Raw genomic sequence first — 22,379 nt, 5'->3', positions numbered from 1 at the left:
CAAGAAAACAGGAGACGTGCTTCCAATGCCATCACTTTTCTTTGCTTTCCAATTTCGAAATTGATCAATGAGAAGACTTCGAAGTGGCTTAAATGACGAGGTAGGCGCTGTAAATTATTTAGAGAAGCTTTACGAGGTTGCAATGGTCGATCGTGATTAGTGCGACGAAAGAAGAAGTCACGAATTTCCTCCAAGTCTTTCACACAATCATCCCTCAACTACGATACAGTGGCAATACAGTGGCTATAAAATGTATTTGCACATCATTGCATTTATAGTAGCAATTTACGTATCAATTAATTAGATCCAAGTATATTAAGTATATTCCGTATGATTTAGAAATACCTCGACAAGATTTGAAAAACTTACTACTAGGAAAATGAAATGTACAGATCCTAACAAACAACGAGTTTAATTAAAAGATGAGGGTAAATCATTGTAAAACAATACAATCATCCCTTAACTCGGTTGTTCCAACGAAAACAAAAGTTCCTTTTAAAGAAACACAGGATTAAATCGTCAACGATCCAAAGAAGGGTGAAATCCAACAAAATTCATCGAATCCAAGTCAAAGACCTTTCCCCACCCCGAGAAGCGAAACCGATACAGTCAGGTGTCCCGCGATCGGTTGGTGAGATCCGCGGAAGCGAGGAACAAAACGTGTGCGTCTGGTTTGCTTGGGTGCTCGAATACGATTCGACCGAATCGACGATCTTCCGGCAGAGTCACGAAGCTGTGGAATACTCGGAGAACTGATGCGGCCGGGGCCGATGCAAAGCGTTTCTCCACTGGCAGCGAGGGGCCTGGCAGAAACATTGTCGGCTCGGAGCTGTCGTCGCTGGAGGAGCGGTCCGTTAGTTCGAGAGGCCGTTGTGTCTGGCTAACAAGTCGACCCTCGTGGCCCCTCGAGGGTGGTCGGCCCCGGGAGGTCTTCCGATCACGCGCCTGGTATCGGCTACTCGGACACGCCCGCGGTCCGTCATCCCATCATCCACGCTCGAACCTGGACACGACATCGCGCGTCGTTGTGCACGAGCAGAGAGGATGATGTCCAGCCGCTGGACCGAAGAGCAGGTACACAGGACCGCGCGCGTCCTCCACCGCGGGAGATAGGATAATGTTCCGCTATTTAGACGATGGGCGCTCACTTCGAAATGCCCGCAGCCACCCATGGAGAGCGCCAGCGAATCCCTTCGGATAGAATGGGCAGCTAGCTGAAGGATCGTTCATACGCGCCTGCGACGGTTCAATTACTTCGCAGGTATCGTTGCGATTTAAGTTTGAGATCCATCAGTGTCCACTGTTCCCAAGTTCAAGATTGCGATATCGGAGACAAGATGCGGATTTCGGATAAAACTTGGGAGATCAAGGTCGTCGACGATTTGATGCGAAATATTGGGAAATTATGAAATCATGATATTCAGTTACGTGTTTTGCATCGCGATATCGGACTGTATATAGGCATAACTAGAATTAATGGAGAAGTATATTGACGTTAGAAAAGCTTACTCGACGCATGACTGGTAAAAGGTGAGAAAGAGAGATAAGGAGAGAGTCTAGGAGCCACATCGTTGTCGAAGCGCCGATTTTCTCAAAGATTTCGAAAAGCTGACTTCTCCCACGCGTGCTCGAACACCCCGTCGATATTCACCCTTCTGTCGAGAGAACAGAAACGAAAAGAGGCGGGCGAAGTAAAGAAGGAAGATGAAAAAAGAAAGGAATAAAGCGACGACGTTTTCCCACGTGACCCGGCGAAACGAAAGAGCCGGTTTTCTCTCTTGTGTCGAGTGGTCCGCCGATCGCGAGTGCTCATTGTTTCACGGTACAATAATGGGCCTGCGTTTCGCTCGCACAGCGAGACCAGGACAAGTGTGCGAAAAGCCGAGAGGGCGCCGTTCCAAGCGAAAGAAAACGAAGGCGTGTGTGCTCGCGCTCGCGGGGAGCCCACGAGAGCGGAGGATCGCCACACAAAGAGTGCGCAAAACACACAAACAGCCGGATTGCAATAATGGATGCGTGTTGTACAAATACGATATCGGTTCGAGGGGGATGCAGGCCTAGCCACGTGACCCTTTCAAAAGGACTCGGAATATAACGAACACCCCCAATGGCGCAACCCCCACAAGGGGCACGCTCCGAGCTCGTGTCCTCTACCAGTTACCAGGGTTAACTTACAAGTCCATCGCTAATACGTGCTGGAATACGATTTTTCTTTTTCCCCGCTCCTTCTTTCATTCCCTGTCCGCAACATCACTTTTTTTTTACTTCTTTCTTTTCGTGTTGTCGAATCGTCGCTAGTTACCATGATGGGCAATAATTTCGTGTTATGGTGACGTATAGATTTCCGATCGGTTCACACGATTCTTGGTCGCATGATTATGGATATTAATCCGTGAATAGTTCCTGCATCTTTTGGTACAATGTACATATTTAATGTTAGATAATAAAATCCATTGTATCGAGCGAACTGTCAGAATTTACTCAGAGTGTATACGTACAGTGTTGTTGTAAAAGTTAATTATTTTATACGGTAATTAAACGAGATTTTTACGTTCATGTATAGCATACTTGATATATAAATATAGGTATATAAATAATGTAGCTCGCTTTAAAATTGAATAAACGGTAAATTTGTTGATGTATGACGCATGATGTATGAAAAAAACTCGATAAAATTGATAAAATATATATGTCACGATGAGTATTCTTTCTATAAAAATTATGAAAAAAAAAAAAACTATGAATGCTTTCAATAGTACTGCGATGTAAACTAGTAAATGCATCAAGAAGCATCTGAACGTCACTTGGATACTGCTCATAAGAAAATACAAAATTTACATAGCAGTGAACATGTTAAAGAATTCACGTGTATACCACTTCAATTTTACTGCATATTTCTCATGAGTCCACAAGAATGCTGTCGCTCAAGCTACCTACACTTATAACTAGACTGTGAATGTGTACGCAAACCCATAGCTTTAAAAACGAAACTAAAAGAATCGAACCTAAACACACCTTCCAAACACTTTACAATCGGTCGCATAAAGTAGATAATATATTGTTTTCTCAGGAGACAAAAATATAATAAAATAATACACATTCTTAACTAAATTACTTAAATTCATATTGAGTGAAAATTTTATTCGAATAAAAATGTGGAGCAAAATTTTATTCCCCACTAACGAATGAATATACTATCGAATAAAATTTATTCGGATAAAGTATAGTTCGTGTACGAGTTTATCCGGATCGAAATGAAATCGAACAACTCATTCGTATAAGAATAAGGAATCGTTGCACGAAACAATTCGAATAATGCTAAATAGTGGGCAGAATAGGCCAAGAGTTGGGAGGATCGTGGAAGAAACAGTTTGGTCAGTGTTACAAGCATGACTTTCATTCCGAGAAATACCGATCGCGCTGTTCTCGATAAATCACCGGGACAATTAGTGAAAATGTACGGCGCGATTTGCGGCAACACGTCGGAAGTCTGTACTTAGGATACCGAACGACGGGGATCGGAGGCCGTGTAAAGACACGTGTCGAAATAAACCGCGTGCCTATAATAGCTTCTGAATTGCGCGTGCACGCCCTTTGCTATTCCGACCGTCTGTTTCGTGCACGCCCCATAGAGAACCTAGTCGATGGGGGGCCGAAACTACGTGACGTTTTTATCCTGGCGTGGTATCCACCACGCGTGTCACCGATACCCTAATTTCTAACATCATTAGAGGAAAAATTCATGCGCAGATCAAAATTCGACGACTGAATTATATCCTGTGTCGTTGCAAACGTAGTTATTATACAGAGCGTTTCAGCTTTTTCTCATCATACTTTCTAGTCTGAAGTATTGTCTGAATACCGAAATATATATTACATAAGCATATCACGTATAAACAGATAATCGGATACTTGCAAAAATTTGGCCGAATCGTTATATTCTAACAATTTGTTAGAAACAGAAATTAAACATTGATTTCTAATTTAATGCGGAAGAGGTGCTCATAAATAATGGCTTTACTCGTTGATAGAGATATTCCGAGGCCATAATCGAACAAATATACTATATCTATCGAATCCAATAGAGTTTCACGATTTTATAACATTTTAATGAAATCGATTCATCGGATAATCAATTATCGTTGAATTATTTAAATGGCGAATTTATAACCAAGAATAATATAAGGTAAGATGAAGTAAATATAAGGGTCTGTGGACAGATCGTCGCGAAACTCGTGGACTAATTTCGACAGACTGATCGATAGTCGTTGGTGTGACAATCGGGGAATAAGTTGAAGCACGTCATTCGACAGCATTTTTATTTACACACCGGTACGCAAATTGACGTGTGAAGTACACACTTGTATCCGACAGTTCAGCCTTCGAAGCCAGTGACGCGAAGCAGCGCGTAAAACAAACTCACTGTCGATTGTTCGAAGGAAATCACATATAAATATTACAAATCAGACACATCGCCTCTGGTAGTATTAAATACTTACTACTTGACTAAAGGTAGTTATATATTTGACGAATGCAAATATGCGAAAATATGCATCAACGTGCACAAATGCAAATATGTAGAAGCATGCATAGAAATGTAGTAATATATCAAATGTCAAAAATAAACTATATATTAATACATTTAAACGATACGAATTTCTTTCATACAAATTTTGTTTCTTTATCCGTGCTGCAAAAATGGAATATCTATAGATATTCAAAATTTACTTATAAGATTTATAATTCCACGTTGCATGATATCATTTGTTTTAAATAAAGCGTTGAATACGATGCAGATGTTACAGGAGAACCACCTGTGTAATTTTTGCATGGAGATAGCGGATTGCACAAAAATTGTACAGGTTTGATTTAATTGAATTAATTCGGTCATCTGGCTCAATAAATAGGAAAAATCATTTTCCAGCGTCAGCGTTAAATCCGACAAAGTGAGCACTCCCGGGGCATTGCAATCCTATAGATTTTCGATTACCACGAACGCTTCGGTGAATGATTTTTTAAAACACCCACGAAAACTTACGATAAAAAGACGATGATAATTGAGATAAAAAGTTTCTAGCTGTTTACTAAATCGTTTTTAATGTGTTTCAAGTATAGTTGAGTCCAATGCGAAATTTTATATTCAGTAAATGTGAACGACTAGAAATACTTTGAATGGACTCGGCATTCAATGGTTTCTTTATGTCCCATGTTTTGGGGGTTGCTTACAACCCCCTTGCTGTTTTCGTGTCACATGCGACGTTATCGGTTCAGTGTAGAGAAAGACTACAACGCCAGTGAAGCGGTAGAATATAGAGGGCGTAATAAAACCTCTGAGTGGTCGGTACAACAGAACATGTGACGGGATGTCTCGTAAGATACCAGATGCCAGCACCGATGATATACAGAATAGACGTGACGTTCAATGCTGTTTTGTATCCCACGTTTTGAGAGTCATTTGACCAATCATAGCACTTTTCGAATCGCATGCAACGTTATCGATTCAGTATAGTAGAGGCAACTGGTTTCATATAATTTCAGGCTATAGTCTATACTATAATTTAGTCAATGGTTTTTACCATTATACGTTATGTTTATCATATGTTGGCAAGGAGTAAATACAGAGCTTTACTGCAGATAAAAAGTAACTCCTTCATTATTTAATATCGTAATAGTTATAATTCCAATATTTTATTTTTTTAATAACCCTGAATACATTTTAATCATTTAAAAATCAAAGCTTTAAATGCTTAAAAGCTTTTCCAAAGAATTTATCTTATTCCTCGCCAGTGATATTAATTTAGAAATTTCAATAATGATTAAAGGAGGTAATCAAGTTCATTAAAGACATTCGCTATAAAGAATGTTCGTTAAAATATAATTATTAATTATCATAATAGTTTAAAGCCTATTGTATATTATTATAGTCACCTAAATTCTCTAAAAATTATTTTTTATTAACATTAAAGGAAATAGACATATCTACACATGTGAATTCGCTCATTGCCAAAGGCTAAATAATTAGTTAACTTTCATTAATGGATAAACATCTGTATGAAATTTGCCAATCAAACAGACGATAAATCAAACAGCGTGAAGTATATGAAATACAAAGAATCGAGTGTATCGAAACGTAATGAGCCCCAAGAAAACTCGGTCGAATGTCTATCAGATTTGCATAAAGATTCTGAAAGCGAAACATTTGCCCCAAAATGCAAATCCTATGGTCGTGGTTAAAGTGGGAAATCGGAGGAAAAAAACGGTGGTTCGTGAAAGAACGGACTCACCAATCTATAATGAAGTAAAATTGGAAAATGTCGTTCTCACGAAACTTTTATCGATTCCATCTATTAAACTTTTTAACTATGTTACAGTATTTCGTGTTCGATCTTTTTTGCAACTTAAACGAACTTTTAAGCACTAAAATTACGATAGCTGTATATCTGAAGGGTTATTTACGTCTCAAGTTTCATGGAAGTACGACTTTCGAAGTTGCTCTCGTTTGGGATCAACCAGGTGATATTTAGTTCCTTGAGTTTCTCGATGCATCTTAGTTCCCCGTTATCCTATTTTAATTTTTACTTTATCATATTGGAAAAGAGGCAGTGGCGTAATAAATTTATCGACCTGAACAGATCATAAATATTATCACAAATGGGCAATGCTGACAAATCCAAAGGATGTTTCTGCGGGACCGAAAGGTTACGTCAAATGTAATATCGCGATTAATGTGAAAGGAGAGAAATTGAAAGTACATCCGGATACAGAGGGCGAGGACGACATCGAAGGGTAATTTTCACTCCAAAATACTTCAACACGTAATATCACTTACTAATTGTATGATGTTAAGAATTTCCAAAAAGAAGATCCTTAGACATTTTACGCCTTCAGAATCAAATTGAAAAGTAGCAAACTCCTTTATGATATTAACGTGAAATCGATATTCTACCTGACGGGCGTCTTTAATCTAAATCCATTAAAATACGCTCTGATATCTGCATGGAATTTTTATTTAAACTTGAACATTATAGATCATAAAATTCACAAATTTTAAATATAAGTAGCATCGTTCGATAGGATTTAATTTAATACAAATTTCTTTATCAGTGAATCTATAAAACTCAAAATATCAGCAAAGATTTTGGTCATATTTTTTTCTGTGGTTTCCAAATATTAAGTGTTAATCATATTTATTTCCTATATATCAATAAATCTAAGATATTGTACCACATTTATTCGCAATCTTCGAGCACTTCCCTATAAATTTATACGTGCCAACACCAACAATTTAACCCCTAACTATACATCTGCATACATACTCGTATTGCGTTCTATTGCCCGTACGACAGAGAATAGAGACACATTCCAGTAGCCTTTTTAATGTAATAGGGTATTTGTGCGTGTTCCAAAATCGATTTGGGGTGGATTCGAATTCGGAGCACATTGGCTTGTCAGCCGATTAATGGAAAGCGAATAATTACAGGAACCTCTTGTTGCCTGTCGGTGGCGAATTTCTACCCTATAGGCAACGAGCATGCTACATTTTTACGATTTATCGAGCTGACGGGTTACCAGATATGAGCAGCCTATGCGTAAAAAATGATTTCGAAAATATTAACCCGTTCGTGCAGATATCGTTCGCTGGAATGAAGGTAATTATTAATTGAAATCGCCATCGATAATTCAACTTTCCCTATTCATTAGTTTCAGTCGTTTCAATTCTTACCTTTCCAATTACCAACAGCGTACGCATATGTTTTCAGCCGAGTTACCATTTGATTTTGATCATGGAAATTCGGAATGTAAAATAGGACACGATGACGCTTATAGAATGTCCCGTTTGTTTCATTTCGACAACGTTTTCAGGAAACGACGAGCGAAGCGTGGCAAACCTACAGGCCGCGATTTAATGAAAAGATTACGTTCAGAGAAATGTTCCCATCACTGTGTCAACGTGTCAGGATTGCTATCAAGCATCGTGTTAATAGCTGTCGAACGTGTGTCGTGGCTTCTTACATTCTCAACATGAGCAAAATATCGAATTCTGGGGAGTATGGTAAATTCGTATGAGTATTATATACGCTATTGGAAATTCTTTTCCCCGAGTGTCGAGGATCGCGAAAAAAAGATTTCAAAGGATAATACAGCAGGAATACATATAACATCGAATCGAGATCGATAAATTAAACGACAGAATATCGTACGTAAACGAAATTCAAATAAGCAGTTGCAAACGAAACGTTGATTAACCACCTCTGTTTGTTCTGTTCTATTCGTATTTCAACTTCTTCCATCCTTTTTTTCGTGAACAGCTAACTCGTCTGCATTTAATGTAACCAACGTCGTGTAACGTTAGTTCGATTCGATATAGTACGATATATTCTTTTTCTTTTTTAATTCACATTCGTTCTTCCATTACCAATACCATGCCGATGTTATAAAATGAAAAATGGATTGAAATATATTATAGATCAATTTTTGCTTAAATTTTTGAAACAAAGGAATATCAATACCACAAGTTTTTTGTGTGTGGTCATAATATGTGACTATACACATTTTAATTGTCTAAGCAATAAAATGTAATGAATACCATTCAATCTACAATATGATACGAAATTTTTCTTAATTTGTTTTTTTTTTAAGATCACAAGAGACAAAATAACCTGATACATTGCTAGATGTTATTTTTATTAGGTTTCCTACCGACTTTTGGGCCATCGTTCCTTCACTTTTATGGGTCCGGGACTACAGAAAGGAACAGCTGTTTCGGCAAGTGCTCGATAGCCCTTCCTTTTTATCGCGGTAGAGTTCTTCTCTCCTTAAAAACTGAAATGGATGACTCAGAAACAACAACGGCTGAAATCAGTGCTGAAAGAGAGCTTGCGGTTCCTATTATCGAGGTACATCTGCAGTGATCATTCTCTCTTTTGTACATCAATTTCTATTACTATCTGATTATTTCATAAGAGCAGAATTTCAAATCTCGAAAATTTTAAATCTTTTAATTGGGCGTCGACAAATCTCAAGTTTGTAATGCTCAATGTTATAGCATTGGATTTCAGTCCTTTTAACTATATATAACGAAAAATGGGAAGGAAGGGTTTAAATGTAAAATAATAAAGAGAAACGGTGCGTCTCTGATCAGACACAATTCTACAACGAATTACATATTATATTATATACAACCTCCTGTGCTTATATAAAAGTATGATTCTTTAGACAAAATTTGCGCCATAAATTAATTTTTAAGAATAATTGAAGATCAATAAGTAAGATAAAACGACAGTTTGTGTTGTGGCGGCACTCGATAACAAATACCGTCACTCGACACTAACTAATAACGGACAACGGTAGCGCAGTGGTTTAGCGCCTTAGGGTTACGAACGTTCGGGACCCGGGTTCGAATCCCGGCGCCCGTAGTCCGATTCTTCTTTCACGCAACTAAATTAAAAGAAAAATAGCAGTACCTTAGCAGCGAGATCTACAGCCAGCTGCTACAATTATCACGAACAACACTTACACCTCAGTGTGTTATTAGTAAATATTAATCCATCGTCACGCTTCATTCTGCGTGTAGCAAGAGTGAGCGTGTAAATAATTTATACAATAACCCGACGGTAATATCGTTTCGTTGATTTAACTACCTGTTTATGTGATTCTACATTGGTATGATGGTTGCTTTTGTTATAGCGAATTCATGAACATTTTCTTGTAGGACGATATTTTACGATATTTGCAAGGAGTAGTTTAACAACTTTACAATATCTCAAGTTTTTTATATCTGTTAAATGTTTAAGGATTAGATTAGAAATGTCAATTTCTGTTTGAAATATCTTTTCATCTTTCGTCTAAATTGACAATCACTAACTCTCGGATCGTTTCTTTTTTCAAAGAGAAGCTTGTGGAAGACGGAAGAATATTACCTGGTCACTGTGTTATACGATATAAGTATGATCGATCGGGGAAAATTTTGGACGAAATCGATAAGCTTCGAGGTTAGCCTCGGGAATGCCGGTAACAGACAATTTGCTCGCAGCCAATGCTTTGAGGACAACAACGATGGTATTGGATTCTCGTGTATACTTTCTTCAACCACTCCTTTTGAACGAAAATTGGGGAATATAGGACCCGCCACTCGAACTTCCATAACGAAACTACGTTTCCACTCTCCAATTACTTGTTAATACGATCGACAAGTTACGCTATGTACGGTTGCTCTATGTAAAATATGATCAATTTTCAACAGGAAACCAGATGCCAGACCGTAAACCGGAGTTCGAAAGCGAGACCCTGCCACGATTGACTGGAACATTGGATGGCAAATATAATTACGTGCCTCTTGGCTCGCGAAAGCCCTGCCTCTATGTTAGATCTTGGTGGCCGAATCTCGATTGGCGAATGCACAACAGTAACAGCTTGGCTTTCATCGCTGATTTCCTAGTGAGCTTCGTTTGTTCTTCGATATCAAAAGGAAATTAAGCTGGATAAATTGTAAATGCTCTATTAAATTCGACTTATGCCTTCGATGTAGGTCAAGTTACCTACTTCTAAACTTTTCTAAACACCTGTCATTCTGTCAACGAAACTTTAGCTAAAAACTTTCGCAACCTGGCCATTCGTTCGCATTAATCTCTCAATAAGTCAGTGCACGTGCTAAAATTACAAATCGCGATTAATATGAGAGCGTCGTAACGAAAAGTTCTTTCATTCCAAAGAAATATTTTATATATCCTAGAGTCGAGTTCTCACGATGGTAGCGGGAAACGAGTAAGTTTGTTTCCAAACTAGAACAGCGATACCAGAATAATTTTAATTTGTCACGACAGGAGCAGAAGTTGGAACAACTAGAGGACATGGTCGAGCTCCAACATCCAGACACTTACAAATTCTACAACGAGATGATTCGTACCATGAAGAGCCATTGCATACATTATTTGCATACATTAGACACGAGGCGATACGACGACGAAGGTGGCACCACGAAGCTCGATCGCCATCGCGTGAATCTATGCCGTAAAGAGATTGAGAATATCCTGAAGAGGATCAAGATCAACGGCGAACTTCCCAGTAATCACTACACGAGAATCGCAATGGCACATGCGTATCAGTATCTGGCTAAAGTGAAAAAGCTACGGGAAGACGTGAGTTGTATTTCATGTTTCTCCGTCACGCACATTTTCTATTTCTGGAACAACTGGCAAATCGAATAGCCATTTTTACTTCATTGACAACCGCTTATGTTGTTATGGAAATATCATCGAATTGCTTTCAATTCCAAATTGTAGTTTCAAGTAATTATTTGAAATAACTCATAGTGGTTATGAACGTCCTGGAGACGTATAAAGATGAAACTATCGCTCTAGATATGTTTAATCTACAGAAAGACCTCTCTTCGAAGTACCTAGGTAACCTAGTTACTAATGAAATGTGAATATTTTTGTCGTCGATATAAAGATTAAGAAGGAATTAATCTTGATTCCGACTACATTTGTGATTCTGTAGAGTATTAAGTTCCTACGACATTTTTTACTTTCCTATTTACTTAGAAAATTTTATTAATATTCTCTAGCAAATTCTTTAATCTCCACTTTCCTCCATTCGACATAAACGTTCCCCGTTCTACTTACAAATCTTACCAGGTCTATATGTATTCAATTTACATCTTCGCCGTAGAAAGACGGAAAGAAGAAGTTTTAAACACTTCAATGAGACGGTAAAAGCTTTACGCTGACTTTTTCCCTTTACCAGCTTGTTTCGGATAAACACAAGAAACTAATCCTCGGAGAACAAAGAACAAAGTTGCTTCTAAATTTGCATATCTCTTTTCCTCGTGATCTTGTGTCCCCTCTCTCGCGAAGAATTTCCCATGGAGAACGCAAGATAACGACGCGCTGCCCTTTCTACTCATAGACATTGCAAATCGTCATGAAATATTTAAACACGAGCGTTCTTCTTGTTCCGCGCACCTCCATAGAAAATTCATTTTACCGTGAGCAACACAAGACTTCTTACAAATTTACCAGCCCCAGCATGGCCTGCCTGACGTTTTCATTTGGATGATAGCCGGCTCGAAACGAGTGGCGTACGCGCGATTTCCAGCCGAACGAATTATTTATTCAGAAGAAATGACCGAGAAGGGATCATTATGCGGTCAGAAGGTTGACGTATTTTTGCTACATCCACGGGATGAGGAAGGTGCCGATTACATGGCCTGCAAGCTTGAAATTTTCCTGTGGCTTGGAAACGCCGAGTATATAGGAGCTTGTTGGGCCTCGATTCCACCTGGTTACAAGGTGGACCATGAGAGAAACATTGATTCGTTTCCCAAATATTTGGAGTACACACGTTCCACGGTATGAAAATTTCTCGTTAGTGAGAATTTCAGAGCAAGGTCAAGTTTAGACGCGTCTCGTTTCGTAGCTTGAGCCAGGGGCTTTAATTAATCCCTGGCATTCAAGAAATGCCAGGCAAAAACGAGGGTATATTTTTCTTTGCCAAGAATACCTTCTTTTCCTTCCTTTCTAATTGCCACGTCACGCACTGGGTTACATTCATAATTTCCAATATTAACGACAGTTTATCTACTCTCCTCTTTGATAATTAACATTCCTTTGTTTTATTCCCTTTGTCGACGGTTTTATTTGAGTCAAGGAAGCTTTTTGACGTTGATGTGATGAAATGCAATTTAGTATCGGATACTTTCATTACACTAGAGAAATTTAAACAATCGAAACGGCACGCATTCCTGACAACTACAACGCAAAATTGTAATTTTAACCTTCGCCGCAATGCATTCCCCGAGCGCACACACCTTTTACACGGAATTGAGTATGCGTTAAATTATTATCGCTTGACATCATAAATTCAACGCGTTTGTTCTTAAAAAGTTTTCTTCTCTTAACGAACGAGTTAATCTTTGAATGCATTGTATCCAAATGTAATAAAACATTTCGAAATCATTAATTTACGTGACATAAATCTATAGAGAAATAATTTGAGCGTTCCGATAATATAAATGAATTGAAACAAACAATGTATTAAATGTTGTAGTATATCCGCTACGTTACAAAATATAGTATATTATCAAATACACTATGCATCACTGTGCATTCAACCTACAACAAAAGGTGCCAATATCATCAATCTTTCCATCGAGATTCACATCAATGAACAATTAAAATATCCTGATCCAAGAATCCAGGCTTTAGTAGCTATCATTTTTTTCTTAATTTAAGCATCACCTGAAACGAGATTCAACGACTCAAAAATCAAACTTGACGTTGATCCATTTTAAAGATCTAACTATTCCACAGACGCATTAAAGTAATATCGTTAGAAATATTTCGAACGAAACGATAAAATGAGTTTGTCATCGGTTGCATTGCAGACATTTCAGTTGCGAGCTCACATATTCCAAGGTCGCTTTGATCCCGGCATGGATGCATCCGGTTTATTGGATCCGATCGTGCGTGTCACTTTTCACGGTTACACGGCCTCCACCAGAGTAAGTTTCGTGTCGATAATTCACCCACGCTTCCTGAGGTGACGCGCGAACTCGTCGCGTTATTATTACCGCGGAGATTTCCGCGGTTCCATTCCTCGAAGGTTCCCCGTTATTCGTAAATGGATTTTCACAGAATTTGCTGGCAATCTGTTTCACGAGCAGCGATTTAGATTTCTTTCGATTTTCTATCTCGAACGTCCGTTTAAATATTTCAAGGATTGACACTTTTCAAACTTCGAATCGTAAGCGAAAATTCCTCGGTTTCTGGAAAGGTACTTCAGGGGATTGAAAGTATTCGAAATTTTCCAGATTATTAAGCAGACACTGGATCCGTTCTGGGATCAAACTTTGATACTACCGCCGAAAACTATTCATGGGACGAAGGAGTACATTAAATCAAATCCGCCTAGAGCGATTTTGCAAGTGTACGATGAGGATATATGCGTAAGTGAAATGCTTTTTTAAATTCATAGAAATAGATTTCTAGGCTGTATTTCCCAATGGTACTGAGATAAAATTTGATAGGTGGCACAGGGAGAAGGGGATGGTCCGAAATATCAAATCTTGCAAAGTATATCTGATGTTTAATCATATGCGATCTTCGATATGACAGTGATTTACAAATTGATAGAAGCTCTAAGTGGTTCACCCTGAAATCATGTTGAATCGAAATTTACAGGGCTTCAAGGAGTTCTGCGGGAGATGCACAACTATCCCATTAGTTAAACTGGCGGAGGAAACTTACTCGCCGCCTAATTTCCCTCCGAAACTCGAGTGGTACAAATTTAAATCGCAAAGGGATTTCAGCGGCTCAGTGCTCGCTGCTTTCGAGCTCATAGAGGTAAGAAAGGCAATACTGATCGATATTCGACTCGTGAGAGAGAGAAAGAAAGAGAGAGAGAGAGAGAGAGAGAGAGAAACTTTGCTGCCTTCGCGCTAATGAACTTTTCTTTCATCTTACGCGCGGATTGATTACGAAATTAATATCCGTCTCCCACGTGCGCTATCCATTCTATTCATAAATGCAAACGTAGATCGGAATACAAAGGTTAAATCACAAAAATGACGTGGCCGCATGAATATTAATGAAATTCGACGATTGATAGTTCTTCAGAATATTTAATTACGAACGATGAGATGAACTGGTACAAATCCTATTCTAAGAGTTTTATATGTACAAAATGTTAAACTTTATAATTTTTTCAACAAATATAACGAATATTGCGTCTTGATACTTGTGGTTGGCATGACAGTAGCAACAAACTTGTTAAATCACCTTTAAAGTTAAAGAACAGTTTAACGGTTTATTCTACGTTTAATAGCCCACGAAATATTAATGACACGAGTACAGCTATGTATTATTTCAGACGATGGACGACAAGTCTGTGGACAAAATTATGGACTCCTCAATGCAAGACGTCATTTACAACATACCGGAAGACATCAGACCAAAAATGACGAGTTACAGGCTTGAAGTTATATTTTGGGGCGTACGAGACATGAAGAAGATTAATTGCATGCCGGTGTTAAACCCTCAGATTGTTATAGAGTGTGCCGCCGTTCAAGTCAAGTCAGAAGTGATGCAGAATGCCAAGAAATTCAGTAACTACAAGCAGACGTATGTTGTCGTCGAACTGGTAACGTTTCAAGCATTTTTCATTATCGTCGTACAAGTATTATTTTAACGTTAAAGAAATATCTAATTCGATTCAAATGTATCGACATACTCGTATGTGTATGTACAATGTACGCATTACATATACTATAATATATGAAAATTCTCTAAGGACATGCCAGAGCTCGATATCTATTATCCCTGCATCACAATAAAAGCTTACGACTCACGAGGATTTGGATGCTTCAAATACGTCGGGATTTGCATAATACCCAGCATTTACGTCTTTCTCGAGCAATTAATAACAGAGGAGGATTACGACGCGCGTATACACGGCACCAAATCGATTTTGAAATCTCAATGGACTAAAAGACAATCTGTCACGATTTGTAAGTTCCTTCTTACGAATGTAAAAATGCAAAATATTGTTGAAATAACGTTATAATATAAATAATATAAATATATAACGTCGAGCATGAGCGATTCCTTGTGTGAAATATTAACATCCAATGACGGTATACCTCGTCGTATACCATAGACCATATACCATAGATTCACAGAAAATGTGTGCCAATTTCAGAGGCATTTCAGGTGGTTATTAAATATTTGAACGCGGTCGGTTTCAACGGAAGTTAATAATGCCATGGAAAATGTGGTTCCACACCGCACGCAATAGAAAACTTTGTTAATTAAAGTTCTACGAAATGTTTATACGCTACGAACAAATGTTTTTTACCCCTCGAGGAACATGAGCTCGAGCATTATCCGGCTGGAAATTGAGATTAACTTGCGTTTAGTTATTAGCGAATTTCGTCCCTTATTCAACATGTAGTTTATTAAACCATTCGAAGGTAGAGCTGTACCAGAGAAAGATCCTCAAAAATGAAATTCTTTTATTTATACGTGCGTCTAATATTCATCGATTGATATTATTTCTGAGATCTTACAAGTTCTCTTACACGGCGATAGCAAATTTGATAATGAAATAAATAAAGTGTTCCAAGTGAATATTACAAATTACCAGTCGCTTAATTATCGAAATAAAAATTGAAATAAGAGATACTACTCTACTAGGGTGTTATACCTATGATGAACATAAACGTTATTTCCTATGGTGAATGCTCTTAAGGTTTACAAATCTCATTCTTAAAACTCATTTCATATGATAATGTTATCCTTAAGCACCTTTGCCGATCGATTACGATCCATTGAAAGAAGACGAGAACAAGGAGTTGATACCGTACAAGAAGATGTACAAGAAGAAATCATGGATTAGGAAAATGTTACGGTCCTTAAAGAAGATTTTCGCGCATGTGATACCAAGAAAAAAAAAGAAAAAGAAAATGGATTACTATAAGCCAGAGGAGGATCAGTCTCTCGACTGGTGGAGTAAATACTTCGCTTCGATGGAGGTAGGGCGAAAGAGGGTCGGTCACGCGAGTAACTCGATGTAAATTTCCACGGATCTCTGTTAAGCAAAACATGGCGTTTCCAGGAGGAAAGAAGCAGAGAGCTAGGCAGCTTGTCACCAGGTGATCAGAAGCTCGTGACGACGTTCAAGGTACCTACGCTTTAGCGCATTTTCACCAGCTCAGCTGTCTCATTGGACGGGAAACAGGTATACAACGGAGAACTGGAGATGCAACCGCAATTCGCCGGCTTTCAGGATCGTCTGAGATCGTTCGAACTATGGAAGGGGAAGAAGAGCGAGGATCCCGACTACGATACAGACAATTACGTTGGAAAGTTCAAGGTTTATCTCGAATCTAGCGGTTAAAATATCTCTGCAATCTGCATATACATAGTAAAGCAGGGTTACTTGGATAACTTATACCTCAATCTTAAAATTGAATCTTGAATTTTGCATAAAACAATCAAACTTGTACGTTACAGGATATCGTTTAGTTTTAATGTAATAATGAAAATTGATCATGTAAATCTTACGTAAAAGTAACGATGTTTGACGTTCATTCGAAGAAATATGAACATTGCTATAACCTAATATTAGGATAAAATATCCATTTATAAAACATAATCCATTAATAAAATTATAACATCTACAGGGACGCATTTGTGTATATCACTGGCCGCACCCGAACAACTTGCCCTGCAAAACGAAAAGCGGTAGAAACGCGGCTAATGGTCTGTGTGGCGATTATCCACAATCGGATCCCATCAAATTTCTGGTCAGACTTTACGTCGTGAAAGGTGTGCGAAACACGACGTTTTATGACGTTTACATGGCGTGATAAACTAATGAGAATGAATCGATTTCGCCCATAGGTATCGACTTGCAGCCTAGCGATCCTCTCAGCGGAAAATCTGACCCGTATCTGTGCGTCAAGCTTGGAAAAACGTTTATCAATGATAAAAAGAATTACATACCGAATCAGCTAAATCCAATTTTCGGACGGTACGATGGCATTTTAATTTCGTTCACGCCCTGTTGACCGTTGCATTTTCCACGTCGCATAATTCTTTTATCCACTTTCCACGATAGATTACATGTGATTCGCTTTGAGAGCGCTCGTTCAAAAGCCATTCATTTTTCTAATTTTCAGTCAAAGCAACATTATTGAATCTATCGCGAATAACATTATAGAATTCTATCTTTCTCCCTTTTTTGGGAGAAATATTAAAACGTTGAATAAAGTAATAGATATTAAAATAATTTCAACTTGTTAATTCATTAATACTATTAAATAGTAAATTATTGTGTAAGAGAACTCTGATTATAATACTATATATATGTTTCGTTTCAAGACACCCGATAGAACAGGGAATGCGTAAGGGCGTTAATGTCGAATAATTTATAGGCTCTTCGAGATAGAAGCCACTTTCCCTCAAGATTACATGATGATCATACAAGTATGGGACTACGATGCAACTACGACTGACGATTTAGTAGGACAGACGAAGATCGACTTGGAGAATCGGTTCTATAGCAGACACCGAGCTACTTGCGGTATTTCCAAGACGTACAACGAGGGAGGGTACAATAAGTGGAGAGACCGCGAAAGACCGACGCAAATACTCGAGCAACTTTGCAAAAGGAACAATCTCCCATTGCCGGAGTACCGGAAGCATTACGTGAAAATTGGACGAAAAAGATTTCCATTCGTCAACGAGCAAGCGGAAAACGGTACATTTTAAAAATTAATCGTTTCGATCAGGAGGGAACTGTGTCGTCAGAATGAATTTCACTTTATCGGTGATTGATGATTTCTATTCAGAGAGGCAAGAATGTATGGCACTGAACGTCCTTCATCAATGGCAAGATTTCCCCATTTGTGGCTGCGTCCTGGTACCGGAACACGTTGAAAGACGTCCGCTTTTTAATGCCACCAGACCCGGATTGGAGCAGGTTGTAAAAAAGACGAGTCTGTGCTTTTATCTACGGTAGAACTGTGACTAATATTGAGTCGTTTAAGATAAAACGCGAGTTTGGCTAAACTTTCGACAGCTGGTTGTCTTCTTCGAAGAAAAAGAATCATGAGACGTATACTTGGGGACTCGTTGTTAAAACTTATTATTTCTGATTTATTTTAATGCGAAATTTATGGTATTATATTTCATGGTTGGCATGACAGTAAAATATTTGACAGAAGAGACTGAGACGCACTGTGAAAGAATTAATCTAGAATTGTCGAGAAGACGATATCGTCCGAATGTAACATTCAGAAATTAAACATTTTTTCAACTACCTAAATAATCATTGAGCATTCTAAACGCACAATTTGCATTCTCGAACGATGCTTCAGGGTAAATTGGAACTTTGGATCGACATGTTTCAATCTAGCGAGCTTCCTCCAAAACCAGCAGTGAACATCAGTCCACCTGTACCAGAGGAATATGAAATCCGTGTGATCGTTTGGAACACAGAGGACGTGCCTCTCGTCGACAGCCAATTTCTTACCGGAGAGAAGTGTTCCGATATTTACGTGAAAGGGTGAATTTGAAAATTGCAGATAGCGGTGGCTATTTGAAGAATTTACTAGGAAATAGATGAGCTATTTTTGTATAAATCGCTATGATCAATTTTTTAGCTGGATTGTTTACGACGATTATCAAAGAACTGACATTCATTATAATTCCTTAACCGGAGAGGGCAATTTCAATTGGCGATTTATATTTCGCGTTATGTATTGCAAGGGTGAGCGTGTTATGATCGTACGTAAAAAGACATCCATCTTTGCTATGAGCGAAACCGAGGACAAACTGCCATGTAGATTACACCTGCAAGTTTGGGACAGCGATCATTTCTCTTCGGACGATTTTCTCGGTAAAACAAACATTAGATTAATCGTCATGTTTATCCATTAATCTACTACAGACGAATTTTCAATATTGCTGATGCATACACAAGCAAACATTTGAACACTTATTGTGGGAAACCTGTCTCGTATAACACGTATAGTATATCTATAGTAGTCTATAAATATTCGAATGTATCGTAAGATTTTATGTGTGTGTATCAGAAGGTTTCAAAGGTTCTGGCACAATCGGTATGAATATTTTTATCTACTTTTAGGAGCATTAACGTTGGATTTAGCCAAGATGCCACGGGGAAGTCCAAATTCTAAAAACTGTACTTTAGAGCTACTCAATCCGAATCTACCAACGATCGATATGTTCAAAGTGACACGAATCAAAGCTTGGTGGCCATTGGAGCGTAGCATGAACGCAGCCCAATACGTCCAGGCGGTGCGTATTATAAAAATCTAACGTTCATTAACATTCGAGGAAACAAACATTTACTTTACTCCGTCGCAATTGTAACACTGCCTCCTTTGATAAATCAAATCAATACCAAAGTTCTCATTAAAATGAAAGATTTTAATTTCTTCTAAAATTATTCGCTGGAAATGTGTTCCTTCAATAACGAACATCACGAATATACCTATTTACTTCAACTATTCTTCTTCGTTTATCTTTTTATTTTGAAGTTTATTTAAAAATATTCGTAAAACATCGAAGTAGGCTGACGTAATATATCGATACAGGGTAAAATTGAACTGGAAATATCAATATTGCAAGCGAAGGAGGCTGATGAGCAACCTGCGGGCAAAGGAAGGGATCCACCTCAAAATCTTCCTGCACCAAAGTATGACGATACTTAATTGAAATATACATACGGAACTTCACGTCAGTCGATAAAAAAAAGACACCTGCAAGTAACGATGAAAAATATCTTGTACCTTGCATGAAGGATGACCTACTTTGACAAAAATTTGAGCGAAATATGATTCGACGTTTATACAAGATTGATGTCGAGTTCTAATGAATTTCCAATAGTATTAGTTCTACTGTATTTCCATGTCACTGTACCAAAGAATTTTTATTTATGCATTGATATAAATTTAATCCTTAAATGTATGGTTTTCCGGGATATACTGAAACATGTTAGAATTGTTAATTTATATCATATAAAACTATAGAAAAATTATTTCAAAAATTCATCTCCCGTACCGTTTCTTTGCAAAAAGTTTCTTGCCAAATGACTACATAGTCATTTATTCATATACGTCGATATTCTAATCCTAACAATATAAATATATTCGAATATATTATTAAATGATAACATTATGCATTCAAGGATTACGTGCATATTCATAACAGTATAAAAATAACCGTAAAAATTAGAGGAATATTTAACTATTAACAAGAAACTGACTAGACGTGGTCAATCATTTATTATCCGTATAAAATTAGTAACCTCGGTTACATCGAAATAAAACCATATCATGATGAACGTATCAAAGTTAATTTCACGTTGAACCGCAAATTAAATTAGCGTATATATCACTCGCTATCAAACTTAAATAGATTAATTTTCGATTTTGCCGTCAATCTGTATAACTGCAAGTAGCTGGGTAATCAGATTATTTCGTTAAGTCGGTAGAGTTAATTCGGGCTCGACCAGCACCGGCAATGTATTTCCGAGCAATCTTTAGAAGATCAAGTTATCCACTTAAATTGCGGTTTGTCTACTCCACCCAGAGCATAAAGAAACGTCTAAAGATAAAATTAAACCAAGCTCCATTATACGATTCGTAATACGAGCGTTGATCGTTTGTTCTGTACAAAGTCTATAATCCGTAACTATACATCCACGCAACATTAAACATCTTTAATTCTTCGTAATTTCATCTTTCTCTGTTCTTATTATCATATATTCCACGACTATTTGATGAATCGCAACCTTAATGAGATTTTAAAGCTCGTTGCATTTTACAAAATAAATATGTAGTTCACGGATATTTAAATCATACTTTTCAATTGATTATCTACTTTTTTCGATATAAAAGCGTGAAATTCATCAAAGAAGATATACATAAACACGTCCAGATCACTAAATAATGCGCTAACAACATTAACAGTGAAATGCAAACATTTGTTTGTTAGCTATTCCAATAAAACGATCGACATTCAATGGCGAGTGTAATTAAACCTGATCACATTTCATCGACATTAAAGCGCCATTATATAATTATATGAGTAATAGTAATGACGACGGCCATCAACGGAGGCCGACGTATTTGTTAATTCCATTAGGAATGTTCGCAATCATACTTCACCATGAATCAATCATACAGGAAAACATCTTATTTCCCTTAATTTACAGCCGACCGGATACTTCGTTCTCCTGGTTCCGGAACCCGTGGAAAGCATTTCGTTACGTTGTCTGCCGGTACTATAAATGGAGGATAATAGGCTTCTTCATGTGTGTGTTGATAGTATTGTTGGCAGGCTGTGGAATTTACGCTTTCCCTGGTTATTTTGTGAAGCGCCTCCTTGGTGCTTGAATCGGTTAACGAGGAAAAGAAAACGATGGAATCGGGAACCATTGCAGTTGCTCGGTCGTAAATCATGAATTGTGTCGTAGCATGAAACATCGATTCTGACTACTTCATGATAACACGTTCGTTATTTCGGCACTGTTAATTGTTGGATAACACGATCGACTCAGTTGTTCAACGAGCATTTTATTAATTAAAAACCTGCTATTTATTGTAAAATTTGAATCAATGGATTATTATACTTCCTCAAGTTTCCAAGCAGTAAAGTTCAATGATAGTTACATAAATATTAATAATTATACGTAGTAGGTTTCTAACTGTACGAATGTAGTTTACGAATATAATAAAAAAGATGTTATTCAACTTTTGCATTTAATTTGATTGTATTCTTACTATACTCTTTTCCTAAAGTTATTCAGACAAAAAGAAATCTGACGTTCGACTATTCGCGAGTTAATCAAAT

The 22,379-nt window shown here is 37.7% G+C and overlaps 1 protein-coding gene across 1 annotated transcript; it reads left to right on the top strand.

Moving 5' to 3' along the window:
* Positions 1 to 6,133: 6,133 nt before the first annotated feature.
* LOC100646595 (otoferlin-like) lies at positions 6,134 to 22,079 on the top strand. Its single transcript, XM_048409953.1, is given in 27 exon segments — positions 6,134 to 6,298; positions 6,372 to 6,513; positions 6,633 to 6,786; positions 7,481 to 7,649; positions 7,864 to 8,053; positions 8,692 to 8,897; positions 9,891 to 10,059; positions 10,244 to 10,437; positions 10,824 to 11,138; positions 12,021 to 12,350; positions 13,385 to 13,501; positions 13,811 to 13,945; positions 14,181 to 14,342; positions 14,869 to 15,138; positions 15,289 to 15,525; positions 16,191 to 16,230; positions 16,299 to 16,528; positions 16,693 to 16,869; positions 17,180 to 17,324; positions 17,400 to 17,529; positions 17,933 to 18,278; positions 18,352 to 18,480; positions 18,878 to 19,065; positions 19,163 to 19,398; positions 19,648 to 19,820; positions 20,120 to 20,220; positions 21,742 to 22,079. Coding segments are annotated over 27 exon segments (5,031 nt in total). The 3' UTR covers positions 21,923 to 22,079.
* Positions 22,080 to 22,379: the final 300 nt, after the last annotated feature.

This window comes from Bombus terrestris, chromosome 11, assembly GCF_910591885.1.
Source record: "Bombus terrestris chromosome 11, iyBomTerr1.2, whole genome shotgun sequence".
NCBI classification, from domain to species: domain Eukaryota; kingdom Metazoa; phylum Arthropoda; class Insecta; order Hymenoptera; family Apidae; genus Bombus; species Bombus terrestris.
Note: the sequence above shows the minus strand (reverse complement) of the source record. Positions and strands in the feature narration are given on the sequence as shown.